This window comes from Phaethon aethereus, assembly GCF_964289735.1.
Source record: "Phaethon aethereus genome assembly, chromosome: 3".
Classification (NCBI taxonomy): domain Eukaryota; kingdom Metazoa; phylum Chordata; class Aves; order Phaethontiformes; family Phaethontidae; genus Phaethon; species Phaethon aethereus.
The window spans coordinates 128,852,453-128,875,312 of NC_138576.1; the positions used below are offsets into that span (position 1 = coordinate 128,852,453).

Below are 22,860 nucleotides of genomic sequence, written 5' to 3' on the forward strand. Positions count from 1 at the left end.
GAGCGCGGCCGCGCGTGGGGCGGGGGCGGCGTGGGAGGGCGAGCTCCCCCGCAGCCGGGGCGGGGAGAGGCGGCTGCCGGCGCCCGGGAGAGCCCTTCCTCGGCGGACGAGAGCCGCGCCGGCCGCCGGACCATGCCGGGGCCGCGGGGCCGCCCCCCGCCTCTGCCGCTGCTGTTGCCGCTGCTGCTGCCGCTGCTGCTGCCGGCGGCTCCGGCCCCCCAGGTGAGCGGGGGGACCCCCCAGGCAGGGCTTTCCCGTGGGGAGGCGGCGGGAGGTCTCCCCCTCCAGCGCCCTGGCAGCCTGGCTGTGCAGACCGGGCCCCGGCCAACAGGTGGGCAAAGCCGGGGCGGGGGCGAGCTGAAACAGGGCTTAAGCCGGGCCCGGCTTCATTGGGGCTCTTTTTTTTTTTTTTAATTTTGTTTTTATTTTATCCTTCTTTACCCCGCACCTGAAGTTACCCCCGGGTACGCCGGGAGCAAAGAATCCTCTCGGTTTTAGGGGAGAGCGGGAGTTTGTACGGTTCAGCATCCCGCTGGCTCTTGAAGTTAAGACCAGCCTTAACAAAGAGCTGTTTATTAAAGCGACCTACACGCCAGGCGTCTATTTGCTTTTGCCTCTCTCTCGGCGCGAGGCACCCCAGAGCTGCAGGCACAGACCACCTCATCCCTGCCGGCAGCCCGCGACCCCCCGAAACTGCGCCGAGGGAAGCCGAGGAGAGCACGCCGCTTGGGCTGGCTTGTATTTCTTCTTTGTAGCTATCTGGAAATGAGAATAACTTCACCCCCACACAGCGTGACTGGGGAGGGGGGGAAGGAATCCCTTGGGCCAGGTGGGCCGGTGCCCAGCAGCTCTGCTCGCTTTCCCGGAGCTCGTTTGCCCCCCGCCTCCTGCCTCCCAGACCAGACCCTGCGTGCTCTCTCCCCCGTGCGCTCTGCAAACCTCCGAGCTCTAAAACTGGCTTGGCTTTGCTCTGCCCTTGCTCTTTTTCTTCGGCTTTAAGTCAATTCCGCAGGAAACCTATAATAACGATGCCGGTCTCCTGCGTGAATCAGTCCCGTGGTAGCGATCGGTCTGCGGGCAGGAGTCCCACCAGTGTTCCTGGCCCCAGCAGAACTCACAAGACAGCTGTTTTCCTCTTATTTTGTAATGTGGAAGTGGGACAGGGCTCTAGCTCCAGCAGGATGAAACATGAGTTATGGCATCTCTCCCAGGGCTAACAAAGTGATTACAGCCGGGCTTGTAGCATCACCCACTTAGATGTAGGAGAGCACGCCTGGGCTAAGGACTTCTTGCACAGGGTAAAAAAAAAACCTCCTCCGTCCGGGTAAATGGGGGGGAAAAAAAAGAAGGGCAGGGATCTCAGGGGACCTTTGGTGCTTGAGAGCTTCCGCGGGAGCAGCCGGGGCGGGCTGCGTGCAGCAGGTCGGGTCCCGGCTGGCGCGGCAGCGTGGGGGCCGGAGAGATGTCTCCCCCGCTGAGCGGCTGCCCCGTCCCCGCAGAGCTGCCTCAGCAGGCAGCAGCTCCTGGCCGCCATCCGCCAGATGCAGCAGCTGCTGAAGGGGCAGGAGACGCGCTTCGCCGAGGGCCTCCGCGTGATGAAGAGCCGGCTGAGCACCCTGCACACTTCCCTGGCCAAAGCCGCCCCGGAGCCGCCGGCCGGTGAGTCCTCCCCGGGTCCCGCCGGTCACTTTTATGGCCTCAGAGGACGCTGGGGCGGGCAGGTCGGGACGCTCGGGACCGTGTGGTGGGTGGAGGTTTGGGCATCTCCCCGGGTGGAGACACCCATATCCATGGTGGCAATTCGTGCTTGCGAATTCGAGTGCTTCTCCAGCCTGGTAAGACGTGGGGAGGCTCAGAAGCCCTTAGCTGCAAAGCAGAGAGCTCCTGGCAAAGCGCTGGAGGCGAGCGGGCTGGAAAACCATGTCTCCAGGAAAAACGCCAGCAAACCCCTTGCCAGTGATGCTCAGCCCCACTGTGGGGCTGGATGACATTGATTAACCTCAGCAGGCCAACTCTTGGGGCAAATAGCAGTCAAAGAGGAGGTCTTGGAGGAACGGGGTGAACCGTGGAGGAGTTGGGGGCAGGAAAAGATAAGTCGGTGCTCTCCGAAAGCACCCGCCCGAACGCTGACCCCCTCCCCGGGGTGCTCTCGCAGCCTCCTGCCCTGCCCTGCAAGCCCCCGCAGACGGGAGGAAGTTTGGCACCAAGTATTTGGTGGAGCACGAGGTTCACTTCGCCTGCGACCCGGGCTTCCAGCTCCTGGGCTCCAGCACGCGGACGTGCCAGGCCGACGGCAGCTGGAGCGGGCAGGAGCCGCGCTGCGCAGGTACGGTTCTGCGCTGCCTACGGTGGGGCTGCTCCGTGCCCGCGGACGTCGTTTGCAAGAGCGGGATGCGATTTAAGTTTATTTAGACGCGGGCGGGTTATCGGGAGTATCGCAGCAAGTCCCAGCTAGCCAACAGCCCAGGGAGGCTGCGGCTCCCGCGGCCGGTCATTTGGGATTTCTCATCCTCAAGGAAAGCTGGAAATTACAGCTGGAGCCTCACCTGCAGCTCAGAGGAGGGGAAAAGGCACCAGTGCTACGATGGCTCCCCGCGTCGTAGCAAACCGTCGCCCCGGAAAGAGCGGGCGTCCGAGTTCGGCGAACCGCGTGGTCGCGATGTGCCGTGGGGTACCGACGTGGCGCAGCGCGTGTGGCGCTCCTGCGGCCTGCTTCCCAAATAAAACAAAATGCAGTAAGATTTAAAAACGTGGCTGTTTTGCAGAGATCAGCGAGTGCTCGAGCAGCCCCTGCCAGAACGGCGGGACGTGCCTGGAGGGGCTCAACCAGTACAAGTGCCTCTGCCCCCAGCAGTGGACTGGAGCCACGTGCCAGCACCGGGCGCAGATGGGTGGGTGACCCCCTGCCAGGGTGGGTGTCCCACCACCCTCCAGGCATATTTGGGCACCCCACCTCATTTCGAACCCCGTCCCGCCGTGTCCCCCCAGCTCCCCCCGCCTGGAGCGTCACGGATGACCCGGCGTTCAGCCGCCAGCCCCGCTGCGCCCAGATCGACCGGACCCAGCACTGCAGCTGCGAGCCCGGCTTCCACATGAGCGGCACGGCCGCCAACGGCCTCTGCCAGGGTGAGCCGCGCCGGGGGGGCCGCGGCGGGGCGGGCTGCGGGGTCTCGGCCGTGCACCCGCTCCCCTCGTCTCTCCGCAGACCTCAACGAGTGCGAGGTGTACAAGGGGGAGGGGGGTCCCCGGCTCTGCGCCCACGCCTGCGTCAACCTCCCCGGCTCCTACCGCTGCGCCTGCCCCGGCGGGTACGTCCTCCTGGGCGACGGCAAGAGCTGCGAAGGTGAGGCCGAGCTGGAAACCCACGGGCTTACCGCTTGCCCCCACTCGCCCGCTTGCTTTTTTACTTTTTTCCCCCGCCCCGGTTTTTCTCCTTGCTTGCGCGCAAAAATCTCGGCGGGTTTGCACAGAGAGATGGGTCCCAGGCTGGGTGCGGAGGGGAGGAAAACGACGGAGGTTCAAGCGCTGGCAACCGCGCGCGATGCTTTGGGGCTGCGTCTCGCCGCAAAAGAGCACGGGAACCCGGCTGCGGTGGTGGAGCTGTCCCCCGTGACTGGGATGTCCCCCGAGAGGACACACAAATAGCGTTAAAAAGCAAGAATTAGGCGGCGGGGGGTCAGCTCGGAGGCCGGCAGCTTCTCCTCCTAAAACAGGGGAGTTGGGGCGCGGGTTCAGAGCAAAGCGAGGCGGCAGCGGGCAGCCAGACCCGCTCGCATGAAAGCCTCCTCCTGAAAAACCGGGATTTTTTTTGTGCTATAAAGCCTTGATTATTGAAGTTCACGGTGGGAAAACTCAGGCTTCCTCCTTTTCTCCCCCATCTCTGCATGTTTCATGGCAGCTTGCATCCGCCAAAAGGAACCCTTCGGCGGGGTCGGCGTGAGGTCTCCGGTGCGCTTGACCCACTGCCTGCCCCTGTTTTGCAGACGTCGACGAGTGCGCCCTGTCCCAGGATAACTGCACGAGGGGGACCACCTGCATCAACACGGGGGGGGGCTTCCAGTGCGTCAGCCCCCAGTGCCCCCAGCCCGCCGGCAACGTCACCTACGTCAGAACATCGCCCTTGTAAGTGCAGCGGGGCGTAAAACCTGCCCCCCGCTTGGGGTTTTTTGGGTGCTGGGTCCCAAACCCGCGTGCGTAGCATCCGCACGGATCCAGTGCCGCCGAGGTGGGGACACGGACCCCGCGTCGCTGGGGATCCCTGAAAACCTGCCCCCCTTCTGCCTTTGCAGCCAGTGCGAGCGCAACCCCTGCCCGATGGAGAGCCGGTCGTGCCACCAAGCACCCAAAACCATCTCCTTCCACTACCTTCCCCTGCCATCCAACCTGCTGACGCCCACCCCGCTCTTCCGCATGGCCACGGCGGCGGCGCCCGGCCGGCCGGGACCCGACAGCCTGCGCTTCGGCATCGTGGGCGGCAACAACCGCGGCCACTTCGTGATGCAGCGCTCGGACCGGCAGACCGGGGAGCTCATCCTGGTGCAGAGCCTCAAGGGTCCCCAGACCATCCAGGTGGACGTGGACATGTCCGAGTACCTGGACCGTGTCTTCCAGGCCAAGCACGTGTCCAAAATCACCGTCTTCGTCTCCGCTTATGAGTTTTAAGGGGAGGCGGCAGCCGGGGCGGCTTCCCCGATGGCGATGGTCCCGGCTCGGCACCCTCTGCTCGAAAACGCCAGCCCTGGAGGCAGGCGCCTAACGGGACCTCCAAGGCGTCATCCCACGCCGAAGCCTCTCTGCAGCCAACCATCCTCCCCTCTGCGTCAAGGTTATTCCGCCCAGGCGGCTTTTACACCCACCTACGGGGGGGGAAAAAAAAGCAAACGAGGTGCAAAAGGAGTCGGGTGCGGGGGTTACCCGCTCGCCGGGGTGCGGGAGCAGAGCATCGTCCTCACCCGAGGCTCCGGAAGGACGATGTCCCCCAGCCTGGGCGCCTACACAGCGCAGAAAACCGGATAGAAACCACGGCCCCGATTTCCTTTTTAATTCCTTTTTTTTTCTTTAGGAAAGAAGTTAAGCTGGCGCCTGCAGGAGGAGGGAGGCTCATAGCCGCTACCGCTCTTCTCCCCGCTGGCCCGGGCTTGCTTCTGCTGACCCCAGCCCCGAAAAAACACGCCTCTGCTCCCCTTGGGGTGCCGAGAAAACCCACGGCAGCCCACGGGGAAGGGGCCGGTCTGGCGTCTTGATCCCCCAGGGTTGACTGGGAGCAAAAATCCCCGAACATCCATCCCCGCAAGACCTGGCTGGCTGCCGATGCCCTCCTTGGCACGGGGCGAAGGAGGGGTCCCCGTGCGCCGTAGGTGGGTGCTGGCGGTGGGCTGGGGCCGTCCCGTGCTCCAGTCCACGGGCGGCAGCTCCTTAAACCTCCTGCTCTGGGTTGCCCGCCCGCGTCCCCCTCCCCGCTGCACCCCCTCGGGGCGGGGGGGGGGGGCTTCGGCCGCGCGTGGCGCTGGCGTTGAGGGAGCTGAGGGCGTGAATATTTCATTTTTCCGCCAGCCCCCAGCCCGCGGTGCGTGAGCGGCCCGCGGAGCAGCTGGGGTCGGGCTGTAACACGTGCCGGGGGGGACACACACGCACCTCCCCGGTCTTCCCTTGCCCCTCGGTACCTCTTCCTTGGCGCGGCGCTTGTGCATGTTAGCCACAAAACCTCGACGTTTATGCATGTTTCTTCATTATGCTGGTTTTAGTACCATTAAACGACGATATAGCAGGTGCAGAGCGAAGTACCCGATACGCGTGCGGCGGGGGGGGGGGAACGATGCTCACCCGGAGTCGGCCGGGATGGGGAGGGGGGGCTCAGGGTCCGTGGGGCAAGAACCTGCCTCTTTTATTTTTATTTTTCTGCTTTACGTCGCTTGGAAGGGGCCGGCCGCTGTCGGCACGGGGCTGCCGGAGCCCGGGCACGGCGGATGGAGGATGTTTGGGTTGGCGGGCGCTCTCCGGTTGGACGGCGGAGCCGGGCAGGGAAATGCATCCCGGGGTTGCGCTGGGGGAGGGAAATGAAAACCCAAATCTTCCACGCAAATGCTTTAAAAAAAAAAAAAAAAGGTTAAAATAAAAGCGGGCGGTGGCGGAGAGGGGTGGCCCGGCTCCAGCGGGAGCGCGGGTGCCTGCAGAGCGGCAGACCTGGGGGTTGCCCACCTTTAGACGGGGATGCTGGAGATCCGCAGGGAAAGACCCCCCCCGCAGCAGGAGGACAAAGCCCAGGAGGACCCTCAGGAGAGGAGAAAGGAGCGGCTGGTGGGGCGGCTCGGAGCTGCCTCCCTCCAAGGGGGCTGGGATGTCCTCTCCTCTCCCAAAGCAGGAGGACCTCCCTGTCCCGCTGAGGACGCCCCATCAATGCTGGGGTGGCGTGGGGGCTGTCAGCACGCAGCTGGCCTCAGCACAGGGAAGGAGAAGGCTTTTCGGACCTGGCCGGGGAAGGTTGGGCTGCAAGACCAACCGGGTTGCCATACGGATGGCAGGGGACGTGGCCGGTTTTATTCCCTCAGCGTGCACGGGGACGGATGAAGGGGGCCGGGGGCGATCCCTGCGAACCCAGCCCAGCGCGTGTTTCAAATTAACGCCTCGGATAAGGGAGCAGCGCTGCGGAGGCGGCCGGCCGCGTCCTCGTACGCCACCGAAAATCACTGCTGGAGGACGTAAAGCTGTAACGGGAAAGGAGCTGAAACAAGAAGGAATATTTTATTTTATTTCTAAGGAAAAGCTGAGGATGGACAGACAGCTTTGGGGAAAGAAAACGAAGTTATGAGAAAGAAGGCTGCAGAGCGGGTGGCCCAGAGCCCGCAGTTTGCCGGAGCAGGGTCCGCCCAGCCACAGTTGCCCAGCCTGGTTGGACGTGCTTCTGCAACGTGCCGTTACCGCATTTTAGGGATGGTAAAAGAAACCCCTGCGCGTGGGGACGGGCTCCTCCACACGATGCCGAAGAGAGGGCCGGGGGTGTGCCAGGAGCAGCACCTGGTGCCTCACCTCTGCCGTCTCCATCGCCCGTTCCGAGCCGCGGCACCTCTGACGGGGTGAACGTGTTTCAACATCCTTGCACCGATTGTGCTTTTCCTCACCCCACCTTGCCAGGCTCTGGGAGCCAAAAAACAGGAGTCCGTAAGAGGGTAACTTCCTGACGGGGCAGAATAGTTTCCACCTGATGCTGTAACCAGCTAACGAGGCTGGAGACGGGCGTTTGGAGCTTTGCACCGGAGGCTTTTCCTCGCAGCACAACCCCAAACTGACAACAGTTTCCTAATTCCCAAGGCCAGGGTGAACTGGTTTCCCCTCTCCGGTCAGGCTGGCACGGCGCCGGGGCTTGCGAAGCCGTACCCGTCCTCCCAGCTGCTTCTCGCCCACCTCGAGGGCCAGGACCGGAGCTGGGAAGCTCGGCTGTCTCTCCCAGCATTAGCTGGCTGCAGATCTCCCTTCCAGCCCCAGAAACGTTTAAGGTCGGCTCTCCAGTGCCTGGACTGGGCTGCAAACCTCTGGCCAGCATTTGAGCTGACTAAAGGAGATTTTTTTTTTTTCCCTCCTCCCAGAGCAGCGGCTCCAGCATCTTCCAGACTTCCTGAGCCTGGAATGTGCAGAGAGAGGCTCTTCTGGCCCCAGTAAATACAACTTCTCTTTGGGATAATAACATTTCGGAGCCCAAAAAATAGCCGGTTTGCCTCTGCTCCCCTTCCGCGGGCTGAAGGCAGGCGGTCTCGGGCGCAGCTGGCTCCAGACGTGCTCTGCGTGCCTCGGGGTGGTTGGCCGCTCTGCTCGAGCCCCAAAGCCGCGGTTTCCGGCCCCAAATGGCTGTCGGGTGAGGATGCAAAGGCTGAAGACCTCGCGGCAGAGGTGGCCTTGGAGGGAGGCTACGCAGCGCCCGCCGAGGTGCCAGGAGAGAAATTCGGCGCCTTTGAATTTCCAAGGTCCCTCTCCTCTTCACCCCGCGACGGGAGACAAGCCCCAACCTCAGGGCAGGGGTGAGAGGAGGCGACCACGGCTTCACGTCCCATCTTCTCCTCCTACTCATCATCCTCCTTCCAAAATGCCTTCCCGATGGGCCTCTCCCTGCTGAGCATCCAAAGTCCTGAGCATCCCTTGCGCTTCTCCCAGCCTTCGGTCTAACGAGATAGATCCCTGCAAAGAAAAGGATAATAATTATCTCCTTCACACACGAGAGGCCATCAGGTTATTTTCAACTGCAGGTTAATACCTGAATTTTATTACCTGAAAAGTCCACGCCGGGTGCACCTCCATCAGCGCTGCCGTGTCTCCTCCCACCCCCCAGATTCCTATCGCGGTTCGAATCTTCACTGAAGCGAAAGCACGAGCACGCACGCCAAAACGCTCATTAATCCTGTTACAGCCTTTAATGAAGAGCTGAACCACGACATTTTTATTTGTTATGGTTGCTAGGTATGTTGCTACGCTCTCCACGCCATACCCCAGATCCCAGTATATTTGTGATATCCGAGAGAGCGTACTGGGGAATTTGTTTAGACGCTATTGCCAAATTTAGTTATACTTTGGAGGAAAGGGAAGAAAAAAAAAAAAAAAAGAAAAAAAAAAAAGAGAGCCATTCAGGAGCTTCTCACAAGCATACCTTTTTCCCTGACAACGCAAACACACGTAGGGATATTTAAACAAACAGCTGCACACTGCTCCTGCCGACACGTTTTTCTTTGCTTAAAAGGGATTTTTGCACCTACACGCTGCAAGAAAAGCAGGAGCCAGGCTTTTATTCTGAATTTGAAATCCCCCCCTTTTTTTTTTTCCTTTTTTTTTTTTTTCTTTCTTTCTTTCTTTCTTTGCCCCATGCCTGGGGAGATGGTGCGGAGCCCTGTGGGCATTGGCTCCCGGGCTGTACACCACACTGGGATGCTCACGTGATGGGGCTAATTAGGCTTAATTAACCCTAATGGCCCTCACCAGCCCCACCTGAGGCCACCCCCCACGCCCCTGCCATGCTCCCCGGAGCCCTATTTCAGTCCCTGAGCTGCAGGAGTGCTGGTCTCTAGCTCAGGGGGGGGTTCTGGCTTGGCGTTGGACTTTTCTTGTCTCCATGAATTTGTGTGATGATCTGGCTGTGATCTCCTGCCCGGTGCATCTTGCTCAGGTACTAGCCTGGTGTGTGAGACCATGGAGAGATGGCTCTTTCCTCATGGATGCGAGGTCACGCTTTGCCTCTGTGTCAGGGGAAAAATGTCCTTCCCAGATGGGAATTGATGTGGGTGTTCTCTTTTTTTATTTTTTGCTAGGATTGCTGGCACTGGAAAAGGAGAGTCATATGTCCTGAAAAGCCCTTCAAGCCAAGGAGACTAGCCTGTAAAGGAAAATAAGTTGATGTAACTTCTTTGGGATTTTTCCAGCGAGTTTTGACAAAGTCCCTCAAAAGACAATGTTAAAAGAAAAATCGTTAAAATGGTTAGAGAACAACAAACAAGCTTCTCCTGGGGACTATGAACTGCTGAGAGTCAGCAGAACTGGGGCAGGAGTAAATAGCCAGCTCTCAGCGTGCGGAGGTCTAGCAGGTGGGATATCTCCATCTTGGTGCCAGTGCTGTTGTAAACAGATGTATAAAGTTTATGGAAGAAATGATGAGCAATGAGGTGACAACACTTGCAGCTGATGCTATTTATGAGTTGGACAAGACCCTCCTGAGGTGAAGGTACTGAACTTGGGAGACGCAGCGCTGCGGAAGGAGATGAAATTTACTGAAAACACAAAACAACGCGTCCAAGAAAGGGATGCTGAGAGCTGCTGCCCGAGTTACTGGATTAGAGCGGCAAGAAGGTGGGAAATGCCAGCCCGCACCGGGCTGCAATCTGGCAAAGAGCCGCTGAAGGTGCGAGTCCGGCCTGCGCCGGTTACAGCACAAAGTCCAACTTCTGATGACAGAATCGTCAACACAAACGCTGCAAGTTTGGTGGGTGGTGCCTTTTTTTTCTTTATTGGGTTTCTTAATGAGTTTTGGATTTCCTCCCTTTTTATTAAAAGGATAGCCACTGGAGTGCTAACAAAGTCACTCTTCCCTTAACCCCAATGAAAGTCTATCTGCTCTTAACCTCTTTTTAATACCGGGTTTTTATCGTGCCCTGGGCAATTATCCCTTCTTAAGGAAGAACTAGTTAATGGTGAATGTGCCGACTTGTCGAGGCCCCTCATTTCAAACGCTTCCCAGCCTGAGGAAGCGCGTGGTGATGGCCTTTACCTTGCAGCAGTGACGACGGGTCTTACAGCCGGGGGGGGGGGGGGGGGGAAGGCGCTTGTTTTAATTAGACGCCTCACTCTAATTAATTGCCTGCAGGCCTGGCCCCCTCTGCGGGGGCGAACACGGCATAGGAGGCCGCCGCTGCACCGGGGAGGGGGAGAGGGAGATGGAGGTGGTGAAATGGCGGCCGAGACGGGACCGGGCTCGGCTCTCGCGAGGCGGGGCCGCCGGAAGTTACCCCGAGGAGGGCGGGGGGGGGCGGCCCGAAAGCGCCGTAACGGGCGACGTCCGCCATTAGCGGCCGCCATAACGGCCGGCGGGGCGCGCACGTGACGCCAGCCCGCACGCGGCGCGGCGGGGCCACGCCCTCGTCCCTCCCTTCGCGCTCCCCTCGCTGGCGCGCGCGCGCGCACACGTCGCCCGCGCGGGGGGGTGGGCGGGGCCCGCCGCCGCTCTCGCGACGTCATGGCGGCGTGACGGGCGGCACGTCGCTACCAATCGGCGGCCTGGTCGGCGCGGTGACGCGGGGGGCCGCCAGCCAACGGCGGCTGGCGGGGGGCGGAGCGGCGGCGGCGGCGGAGGAGGAGCGTGTTCGCGGGCGGCGGCGGCGGCGGCCAGCGCGAGGCGACGCCATCGCGGCCCCGACGGGCGCGGAAGACGCAGTGGTGGTGGCGGCGGCGCGTGCGGGCCGCGGCCGCTGAGCGAGCTGGGGGCAAGCGCCGGGGGTCGCTGCTGCCGCTGCCGCCGTTCTCCTCCGCCGCCGCTGCCGCCGCCGCCGCCGCCGCTGCCGCCATTTTGTGAGAGTGCCTCGAGCGGGCGCCATGTTTGTAAGGAAGAATTAGGGCAGCCATCTCCGGCCACCAGCACCTCCCTTCCCCCGTGTGTGTGTCCTCTCGTTCTCCTGTGCCCCGGGCCTGCTCCTCCGAGCCGCCGCCGCTGCTGCCTCCTCTTCCTCCTGCCCGCGCGGGGCGGCCGGGCTCAGCCTGTGCAGCCTCGCCCTGCACTGAGTGCCCGTTAGTGTCTCACTAAGTAACCGTGAGTGAAACCTTCATCATCTCTCCTCACTGAGGGACCCGACCCTCCTCCTCACCGAGCCGCCCCCAGAGCGGCTGTGCGCGCCGCCGCCGCCGCCACCTCCTCCTCCTCCCTCCGCACCACGGGCAGCGGCAGTGTCCTGCCTTCCTCCACCTCCCTCCTCCTCACCACACCACAGCCAGCACAATGGCCTTTGAAAGCCTGTTCTCCAAACCCCCAAACCCAGTTCTTGACCCAAACATGCCCGACTCTGACAGGCAACATGCAGGGGACGAAAGGTCGAGTAACATTCTTCTCTCTCTCCGCTTCTCATAATGGTGATACTAGTGGGGTGATGATGATGATAATGATGATGATGATGATGATGCTGTGTGTTAATGTGCCTAGGGGGTTAACGATGTTTTTGGTCACCTTCAGGCTGGAAGACCGGGGTGAGGACTGGGGCGGGGGGGGGGGGGGGGGAATGAAAGGAGGGGAGGGGGGTGTCACTGAATTAGAAGTGCATTATTAGTAGGGTTTTATTTTTTGGAATGCATGCCTTTTACATCTTCATTTATTTATTCTGGCTGGGAAGGGGGACTGTTTTAATTTCTTTCCATAAATTGCACTTTCCAGCGGGTGTCTGTTGAATGTCACCATTGTTCTTTTTCTCCCTTGCCCTGGCGCTGCTAGTCAGGTAGGAAGGGGTGCTTTGAGTTGTTTGGTTCTTTTTTTTTTTTTTTGCTTGTTTTTGTTCATACAAGAATCTCTCACCAGATCCATATTTAACGTCATTTTCTTGCCAGATTACACCTTACACATTTAACTGGTTCTTTTTTTTATGCAGATTAAGGTCTGACTGACGTTATCTTTGCCACCTCTCAATCCCCATGCGCAGAAAACCAGAGTCCTGTTCCTGGTGAAAGGACCTCTGTTCCTCTCTCCCTTTCTCTCCTGCAGCTGCTGGAAATTCAAATCCTTTCTCCAGGCGGCCCTGGCCTTCCTAACTAGTTCCAAAAATACTATGCCAGGGTGACAGCTACCAGTCCTTCAGTCTACATCTACTCAGAGCATTTGTGACACAAATGCTGGAGTTAAAAATGCTGTTTTTTCGACAGTTGGACTTCAGTCTGTCTTCCCCACACAGCTCCACAACCATGCTTGGTACTTGCTTCAGAGGACTGAATAACACGGGGGGGGAAGAAAAAAGATCTTTTGAGCGAACGTAACCGTTCCCTCACTGGAGAAAGCGCCACTAATTCTGGGTTTCAAATTGGGAAGTGGAGGGCCGCACGAGCTGACTGACTGGTCCAAAATAGTACTGTGATTTAGTGACAGGTTCAGGGCAGACCCCAGAGTTGCTGATTCTTGTTTTCGCCTTCCTGCTTTTAATTGTGAAATAGTGTAAGTTGTGTCATGCTGTATGTTCCAAAAAGAGTGCTGTGTAAAAACAAAAAAACAACCAAACTAGTAATCCACTGGAATTGATGAAGATAGAGCATAACTACTCATTTAAAACTGTGCAGCAGTAGCAGGCAAAGTGTGTTAGCATTCCTGGAGTTAGTAAGTCTGTGAGTTTTTACTGTTTCAGGGATTAAAAATACTTTGTGTTTTAAAGTCCTTGAGGACGAGCCCATGTTACCCAGTGCTTAGCTGGAAGTGTGGCTTTCTAACTTAGAGTTACTCATGTGATGCTGACCAGTAGAGTTCCTCTAACCAGCTGTTCTCACCAGTACACCTGTTGTTACACTGGTTAATTATGAAATAGAATAAATAAGTACTACCTTATAGTCTAATATACTTTTAATACAGGTTAATTTATAAACATTGCTTTATAATGTCTTAATTTCAGCAAAGCAGAAGACTCTAGCAATAAACGCATTGCTAAATAATACTTTTTTGTAAACAAGACTTGTATAAAACTTCTGCTCCCCTCTGATCTGAGACCTGTATAGTAAAGTGTATTCTTAATACACCTACAGTTGTTGTTTAAAAAAAAAAAAAAGCCCCAAATATAAGTGTTGCTATTATATTAGGTGTGCAAATGTAATCCTGTCAAAATGTAATATTTGAACTTTATGAAGTTTATAAAGATTTCCCTGATCACTCTGGTGACTGTGAAGGCCTGAAGGGAAACAGGGTCTTTCCTGTCCACAGAAAACATGGTTGACTCACCAAGGGGAGGGGCAGCACAGCTTTAACTATGAACGTGTTTTAGTACTGAATTGGTTTTGTTCAGTCCCTGTTGTAGTCAGTTGAAAAGCCAGTTGTAATTTCTATAGGAAAAATGCAAGTACCTGATACACTCATATTCTGAGTGCCCTTGGAGTCTCACTGTAATTAATACTAGTTTGGTGTTTTAAAATTAACAAGTCTAGTGTCAATACGTTTTATCTTGCAGTCAATTTGTACTGCGTTGGTAGCTCAGTAGGACTATTTTACTGTAGGTACAGCCCATAATAGGAAGCTGCTGCAATCATTTAACAGATTAGATCAATTTGTGCAGCACAAATTAATAGCATTTCTGTTAACATTTAGTTAGTTTGTTTTTGAACTGATCTGTAGAATTCTAAAGAAGCTGGTTAGTGGTTTTGAGCAGTAGAAAACAGTAGAAAAACATTGTCTGTCCACACTTTGAATATTCTAAGTTGGAAGATTATTTAATCCAAAGTCTTTGCTTTCTTGGTTTATAGATGCGGCACCTGATTAAGTGAGGAAGGTTTCTCATTCTGTAAATATTTTTAGTTAACTCATTGTGGTAACGTTCTCTTTAATGAAGCATTTGAGACTTTCTATGCACACACAGATAACAGATTTTTTTTTAAAGTTTTTATTGTAAGGTTAGGTTTTATTAAGGATTGCTGGTTATATAGGTAATCTTTGAAAGGGTAAGAAAGAAGGTTGAGGCAGGCAACTGCAGGCAAACTCAGTTACAGCAAGTAAATACACAAAAGCAAAATCCTCTTTGAGTATACACGAACACAGCCCCCTCCTTGCCATCAGCAAGGTGAGACTGTGTTGAAAAGAGGAGTGTAACTCTCAGAAAGGAGCCCCAGTATATAACGTGGCCGTATGTGCAAGTTCTCGCTCCCTTCTGGACGTCAGCAAGGTCTGATTACTTGGTTAGTTGTGGTTGCTGTTACCATTATCTGCAGGATTGGGTGCTTCATGTTTCTCTCAAACTATTTTGTAGGCATTGTACCACATATACATCATGCTGTAGATGAATGTACACGCCTAAGATCAGAACTAAACGCTTGTCACAAATAGAAGAGAATTCAGTCCTCATGCAGACTTCTGTAGACTTTGATTTTCTGACTAATGGTGAGCTATTACAGGCATGAGAAGGACTTGTTTGCTGCAGTTGGTTCTGCATTTGAAATCGGTGCCAGATTTACAATTGCCAGGAACTTCAGAAAGTAACTTGGACTTAATTTATTTTTAAAATCTAAAACATTAGGTTAGTGCTGATGGTTTCTGTTGGCTATCTCTGCTTTACTGTCATTTAATCTCCAGACTTGGAGATTTCTTATACCCTTGTCTGCTGTAAAAATAGCAGTGACCTAATGATAGGTCTAAACATTGAGATGCTAACTCACAGATCACAGAGGTGCAAGTAGTGCTTCTGTAGCCAGCATGGTCTTAGGAGTTGCATTGCAAGTGTAAGTATCAGGTCACTTTTTATGTGCTCATGGTACAATAAAGGAAATCCTGTGTTAGAGACAGCTCTCTGACAGACACCTGAGTGGCCTGCGCAAGGTTTCTTTAGAAAATTGTCCTGATTTTTGCAGAGGATGTTTGGAAATGCCACTTCCAAGCTGGGCTTGTCTGTTGCATTTCAGGTTCCTTTTCCCCAGAACCAGGCTAATCCTCATTGTACACTTTTTCATTATGTATTTGATACAATTTTTGCATTTTAAAATGAAGTTGGTAGTGTTTGATATGTGAGTCTGCCTGCTTCTGGCTTGGTGCTGCTCTTCCAAAGCTTCTCCTTCACCAGCGGTGTGTGCCTGGTGTACGTCCAGATGAGCCAGGTGACCAGAGACTCCACCCAGCCACCCCTTTTTTTTTATTTTATTTTCCCAGTTTCCTCTTCCAGCTGTCTTAGGAATTGCCTGCTCCTTTTCCATCTACCAATTTTGCACTCCTCAGCGAGCATGATTTACCCTGCAGCTTGAACAGGTCTGCCTGGTTCACCGTAATGGAGACCTGCTCTGCTAAATTACAGCCGGTGGCAAGTAAAGGGGAAAAAGTGCAAGTGGTGGGTTGTAACCAAGACGAGTAACAGCAAATTGAAATCTGTGTTATATACCTCAGTTGTATGTTTTCTCCGTTACTACTTAGTCAACATTATATTGCAAGTGGCTTTGCCCGTGTCTTGTCTCCATCCACGTGGCTCCTCAGCACCGTGAAGCACTGTAGCGTTACAGATCAGGGAAGCATTTGTGGAGCAGAAGAGCTAAAGATCTCATCTGCAGCTGCTGTTGTCCAGCCTGACTGCTCTCCCAGCCTCCCTTGCCATGAAGCTTCTATCCGTCTTTAGTTAGACTCGACGATTTATATGTGTCTCTTTTATTCCACCTGGTGCTTTAATGCCCTCTGTCCATGTGTGCATAATTTCGTTTGAAAATGTTTACTTATAGCTGGCTTTGGAGATTTTTTTCAATAATAGTTAATCACCAAGGAATGTGTTCATGTTAAGTTGAAGTTGTTTGTGATCAGCTGAATTCAGCCTTGTAGCAATTTATTGTTTTCGAGCATGATTTCAAAACTTGCTTTGACATTAGGAAAATAGGAACTCAAGAGATAATCACTCCCAAATATGCCCTGTGGGCAAAAAAGGCTTACTTGCCGTCCAGCAAACATTGCAGGAGTGGCAAAAACACAGCTGGCTTGCATAGCTGTTACTCTTCATCCTGCTGCTGCGGAGGAGGTGGCCTGTGTGAATTTCTGTAATTTCTTCTACAGTGTTAAGCCCCAGAGACTGGAGATGGTTAGGTGGCAGGGTGAGAAGGTGAACTTTCCAAAAGTTGTTCGTTGGCCTCCAGTACTACCATAGGAAGCTATTTTTTTGGCATGCCTTAACTGTTGTCTTTTTTACTTCCTTCCCCCATTGTATGGGAACACAGCCAGCCCCGGGGATGAAGGCAAAACAGAGGTTAAAAACCCCAAGCAATCTGGTCTCTAACTTTTCATGATGCAGTTTCACTGCCTGGCTGTAGATTAAAATAACTCACATTTGCAGAGTGGTCAAAACTAATGGGCAGCTTAAAAGTGCTGTTAAGAGAGCTGCATAACTGTTAAAGAAGCCAGTGCCGATTCATGGTGGACGCTGGCTTGTGTTAACTGCAACACCACCATCTCGTTTGTAGTTATTTTCCTTATTAATTCATAAATTCTTTAGCGTAGCAGCGTGGTAGGAAAAATTAATTTTGTGAATTTTAGCCCTCTAAGATCTTATTTTAGACATGTAGTTGTCATGTCATTGAATTGTGTCTGAGTTATTATGCTCTTCATGATTTTATAAAAAAAAAAAAATCTTACCTGTGAGAATATTATTGCAAGTGCATTGCATGGTAGTGAACAGGACAGAAAGTAAGCATGTAATGATGAGAAGTGATAGTGTGTATGTCTGTGCAGTCACATAGCACCATGTTTTTCTAGATGCACTGGGTGTGGAAAATATATGCAGGAGGGTCATATGAAGCGGCAGGAATGTATGAGGAGCTAGAGCAGAGGGGCTGAGGGAGAAATCTAGTTTGGGGTACTAAGGAAAACATGCCCAAAGGAAACTAAGGAGGAAAAATATCTGGGAGGGGTGTAGGGCTTTTTCACTAAGTAAGTCTTGACTGCTGTCAAAAACGCTTGGGTAGTTACTCATCAGTTTAAACTCTCTCTCCTGCATTGTATGTCCTTATCAGGACTCAGAGGTCAGCAGAACAGGGGTATGAATCTGTTATCGGCCCCTGTAAATTAAGGGCCCTTAATATACGGTTTCTATATGAGAAGATGAGGTTTTGGACATCCTCGATGTTTTCTGATAACCTATCTCTTCTAGAGCTCATTGCAGAAAAAAAGAGGTTAAGGTTTAACAATGCACTCACTTTAGGAAGAAATAGATTTTATTTTCTTTTTGGACAGTAATATTCAGTTGTCACCAGAAATTAGTAGCTTCTTAAAAAATAATGTATTACTTAATGTATTAGAGATCTGCTCATGTATAAAGTTTGCATTCTTGCTACTGTGTCCTTTCTCTATGTGTACAAGAAGTAAAAGGGACGTGTTTCCAGCCTTTAATTTTTATCTACTATGTACTTTTTCTAGTCTTTGTAATGCTTTCAGAAGCCTTTGGCTGTTTATATTCTCTTCAAGGCTTATTCTAATAAATAAAGGCAAAAGCATCATATTGTAAAGCAAAATGCAATTGTTTTAAAATGAAACCTTTGCCTAGCTGTCAATCAAACCTACCAGAAATGGACTTAGCAGAAAATAATGTTTGGTGAGAGAGATTCACATTCTGGTTGTATGATTTCGTTCATGTAAGCTCTTATAACATACAGAAGTACAGTTCTCATGTAGCACCTGCTGTATCTGCAAGTATGCTAAGTACTGCTGTTAGGAAGAGTGGGAAAACAGGCAAAACCCTTTTAGTTTTCTTAAAGTATTCCAGAGCTACAGTCTTCAATGTACCGAGAAAAATGCATCTTGTTTTTGTGTCTGGGATTTAAGGAGCTTGAGTTGTAAATCTTCTTTGAACATAAAGGATGCTATTTTTAAAAATGATTCGGACTAAGGGCAAGAAAGGTAAGTAAAAGCTGAGTTTGAATGTTGGAAATTAAACTGTAAACACTGGAGTAATGGTGAGTTGCTTTATGTGTGAATTTTTATTTTCCGTAACTAAATATTTGCATAACTGCTCTTTCAGTGATGTTACCAGACTGATTCTTCCTGAAAAATAATTTGACTTCTGTGCCTTTCTAATCCATTTGGGAGATGCTCTAGAAATACACTTGGGACAGTGGAAACGCTTTATGGTTTTGTTTTCACGTATCTGTCAAGCTCTGAGTGTCTGGAGATTGTGGTAGAGGGAGTGATCCATCAGCGATTTTAATTCTTTCTCTCAGATTTGGAGGTGAACCAAATTTTTGTGTGTGTACCTAGTCCTTCTTGGGACTCATAGGAAAGATCATGGCCAGTCTGCTGCCGTTTGTTTAGCTCGTGGAGTCTAGGTGATCTTACTTAATTTTGCATCTCTTGTGTTCTGGATTGCAAGGTTGCATTTGCTGTCCCATGGGTCATGTGAGGAAATAGCAGTACCATGTGGCAACTTGGTTTAATCATTCAAGTCATCCAGGACTCTTCATGAAAGAGTTCCAGTAGGTCAGGCAGCGGTCGCCAAACACCTCTAAGCCACTTAAACTGGGTATGTAATGAAGACGCTTTTGTTTCTTTTCCAAAAGGACTTTAAATGCCCTAGGATGGGAGGGGCTTGGTAACTCTAGCCGAGATCACTGGTTAGAGGTGAGGAACCTCTTCTGCTATTTTCTGTGCTAGAAGTTTATACTGCAGGTCTGCTTTGTAATAGGTCAGGGATTAATTTCTGTTAATCTGAAGATGCATCAGGTTTAGTTCAGCCTTTGCAAATACAAGTATAGAATCCAAGAAAATAACACACGGCAGAAGGTAAAAATTGCCAGTGTTTGTTCCTTCAGTGCAGAGCTGTCTTTTTGACTGCCGAGGTATGCGTTGTGTAGGCATCGTAAACTGTTCCCCCCACAGCTTGTTGGCATTATTTCAGCGAAGGTTGTTTTTGTGGTGTATTGTCTTGTGGCATAGGGTAGTTGAAAGAGAAGTGAATTTTGAAAAATACAACAAAATTATACTTCCTTGCTTTTCTAGATCGAGAAGATTTTGGTTTTTGAGTGTCAGGCATTTCCAGAAATAATAGAAGCGTACTAAGATACTGTGTAAGCCTAGAATATTCTGTAAGCAAGAAGCTGTACTTTGCGAAACAGAAGTTCATATTGTCTCTTATTAGATCAGTGTTGCGATTTGTTTGCTGTAGATACCTGCCAAAGGGAAAGCAACCCAAGACTCGGACCCATTTCTTAGAAAATCATCTGCTAGCTATGTTTTTTTTTCCAGACCACATCTGTTTGTTGACTTTTATTACTCATAGTGGAAAGGAGGTAGTCTTGGTTCGCATGACTGAAAGCCCTTCCCAAAGCAGCTTCCTATAGCCCAGTCTGTGGAATATATTTAGGAAGTGAACTTCTAAAAGGGGTAGGTTCTACACTCACTTTCTAGCTTACAGCTCCAGTTTGGATTTTAAATGGGGAAAAAAAAGCCTATAAAACAGAAGGTAATTTCTGCCCTATCACTTCCTTTAAACATTCTTTGAAGAATAATTAAAGTATTTCAAAGAAATGATACATTTTTGACCATTATCTTTTCAAATTTTCAAATCCTGTTTATCCCGTTGTTCGTGAGGGGGTTTTTTGTTTGGTTTTGGTTTTTTTTTTTTTTTTACATTCTTGAAGTTTGATGCTTGGAAAATTCTAGGACGTTGTGGAAAGAATTTAGGCATTTGAGGATTAGAGGACCTTTGTAATCTTACCTTTGAAATGCAATCCGAAGGATAGTATTACTGAGATTCTGCACAACTGTTTTACTAGAAAGTTAATTCGAGTTCTGGATGCATCCCAGAAGTATAAATATATGACGACAGTTCCCAAAGGAACTGGTAGCTGGTAACTACCTTATTTCCCAAAGATCATTTTCAGTAGGCATTTTACTTAAGAGAACATTTTAATTGAGCAGATATCCTTGAGAGAGTAAGTTTAGCTCAAATTATGAAAGATTGTTTTTTCAAATAGCTGCAGGTGTTCCATAAATATTTGTGTTCCAGTTTCATTAGGCACACTTTATGAATCAAGTACCTCCTGGAAAGATGTGACAAATGCTTTCTTGGGATATTATGTGATGTACTTCAGAATTTGTCAGGGAATGCTGGAGATAATGGACACTGTGGTGTTTGAAGACAGGGTTTATTTTATGCTTTATGGTGAAGATCCTTTATCTCTTCTTAAGTATGGGAGTATCTTGGTGTTACGTTCTCCTTTGTGAGGTGGCGTAAGGATTGTGTATGAGCAGATCTCCGTGAGCACCTTCTAAAAATCACGTAAAAAGAGGTTCTGAAGCTGCCTCTCTACTTCATGTTTGGTGCCCACTTGGTAGTGGGTATACCTTTATTATTATTAATTTCCGTTGTTCAAAAGCTAACTTTGACTTCATAGCTTCCTGTTGTTTTATATTTGCCTTAAAAAATAATGTCCTTTTCAAAATGTGTCCAAGTAAATGTTTAAGGCCATAAGCAAAACCAGTGACAATTGCATTTGCATTGTAGCTAAACTTAAGACATGGGAGTTGAGCAGTTTTTCTTACCGTCTTTCTGAGTTCCCTTTTGTTTTCTTAGCACCCACAGTTGTATTTGGTGTGTTGGAGGGAGCAGCCATGTAACGGGCTTGTTTTCTGTGAGTTCATCTGTCCCTTTCGGTGGCTGCTGCCATCTGCTTCAACAACTGCCTGTGGCAGTAATTCCTGAAAGTCCACTGCCTGCCGTGAACTTTCTTTTACTGCCCATCAATATAAGTGATGGTCTTTAAATGATACTTTCCATAGCAGAATCTTTTATTCAGATTAAATCTGTCTTTTTATGCCCACTTTTTTAATATTTTGACATTTGAAAGCTTCTTATAAACTTTCCTTCTTACCATTCCTGTTACTTCATGCTACTTAGCAAAACAAAACTAACTTCAATACCGGTCTAGAAGATAGTTTTCTCCCATATTCCAGGAGTTTTTTTCTCAATCGCTATGCAGGCTAGCAGCCCTTTGTGCATTGCTTAGGAATGCTCTTCGAGTCCCCTTCTCGATCATGTAATACAGCAAAGCATCTTCATCAGGCTTGTATGTATATATCTTGTCTTTACGTGGTTGCAGTGGGCTGCCACGAGATGATGGGAAAGTGTTGCTGTAGGTATGCTGTAGGATCCCACCAAGAGTTAAGAATTAAAAGTGAAGAGGTGGTGCCCTGAAACGGATGGATTTCCTTAGTTTTTCTCCAGAACCTTTATGCCAGTTGATAAGCCAAATGTGGGTTTTTTTCCTTCAATTTTTTGTCTGGTTAGTGATCTATAGTCGTATCTTTGTGGGTTTTTTTGGTTGGTTTGTTGTTTGGGTGTGGTTTTTTTTTCCTCCCCCTCTTTTTTGCATTGTGGTTGTTAAGAGTATTTAGTTCTAAGTAGTTCCAGGACATAGGAGGTGACAATACAGCAGTCATGTCTTCTCCCCTCTTCTTCTCCCTGGCATATCCATTTACTCCTCTTAGAAAAAGTCAGAGCTTTGGGTTGCTTCTAACTTCTTAACCACTGTTTTTTTACTGTGGAGACTCAAGGTCTTTTGCTTCCTGCTGAGTTCTTTCCCCTTCCTACTATTTGCAGTCCCTTGAAGTAGACAGAGTTGACCATCAGGTTAGCTAATACATCATGAATACAGGACTGAGGGGGACAAATTGTAAGGCAATTTAATGTAGCCTAATTACTACTTCTGTCCTAACTCCTTCTACTGCCCCCAGCACTAATTTGATCTTGGTTTAGTTTGGGGTTTTTTTTAATAGCTTTCTAGTGTATACAGGCTTCTCCCTTGCTTGCCCTCACCATCTGCTGAATCTGGTAGATTCATAGAGTGAGGGTTTCAGACACTGTAGGACTGATGGCATTTTGAAGTAATCTCCATGTAAAAATTCAGGACTGAGTTTCTGTAAGGTTCCACGATGCCTGCAAAGGCTGAATTCCTGAAGCAGTGACAGTAATTTAGAAATAATTATATAGGCTGAATTACAAACTTTTGAAAGCAGCGAATTCTTCCACAACCAAACCCCAGCAAATACAAAATAGTTGAGAGTGCTTCAGCAGTATGTCTGAAATAAGGATGAGAAATAAGTTAGCTGGTGTTTTGTCAAAATGTTTCTTTCATGGCAAAATATTTTCAGGGTTGTTACTGTTTGGGTCATAAATAAAGTCTTACGTAATCATAGAAACTTTTTTTCCCTACTGATGGAGATAAGCACAAGCCTTTCTGTTATTTAGTGTATGAGCACTTGAAGTGTTAGATTTTGTGTTAGTTTTTTTTTTTTTTTAAATTAGCCTTTGGTGTTATTCCAGTTTGAAGGCTTCTGAGACAGTCACATTCATATGAAGAAGTTATGTTCACATGCATATTTTTTTCCATTTACAGTATTGATTGATGTATGAAACAACTCCCTCCAAATGTGTTACAGGTTTTAAAAAGAAAAAAACCTACCCTGGGTAGCTTAGATGGCTGTTTTCTGTCGGTTTTTAGATTCTGGCAAATGAAATTTATATATTAAGTACTCCTTTCTTGTCAACTACTACTACTAATTTCTTTTGAAGAACGCACTTAACCACTAAATGAATTCTCCTTTTTTGAATTGCTCATGACTTTGACCGTTACACCCTAGATACTACAGACCCATCTTTAGTTCCAGGAGCTGGTGTGTTGGAGGAAATGTGTTTGTATTAC

The 22,860-nt window shown here is 50.5% G+C and overlaps 2 protein-coding genes across 2 annotated transcripts in view; both read left to right on the top strand.

Annotated features, from left to right (window-relative positions):
- Positions 1-15: 15 nt before the first annotated feature.
- On the top strand, positions 16-4,662 carry FBLN7 (fibulin 7; the record flags this gene model as incomplete). The annotated part of the gene is made up of 8 exons (XM_081998499.1): positions 16-222; positions 1,500-1,659; positions 2,156-2,326; positions 2,766-2,891; positions 2,989-3,126; positions 3,206-3,343; positions 3,984-4,122; positions 4,290-4,662. The coding sequence occupies exons 1-8, from the start codon at positions 133-135 to the stop codon at positions 4,660-4,662; spliced, it is 1,335 nt and encodes a 444-aa protein (XP_081854625.1). The 5' UTR covers positions 16-132.
- A 6,802-nt stretch (positions 4,663-11,464) lies between these two features.
- ZC3H6 (zinc finger CCCH-type containing 6) overlaps positions 11,465-22,860 on the top strand; it is a gene marked incomplete at both ends in the record, with an annotated part of 28,137 nt that continues 16,741 nt past the window's right edge. The window contains one exon of the mRNA XM_081997400.1: positions 11,465-11,556. Within this exon, the coding sequence (XP_081853526.1) occupies positions 11,465-11,556 (92 nt within the window). The remainder of the gene's footprint in view (positions 11,557-22,860) is intronic.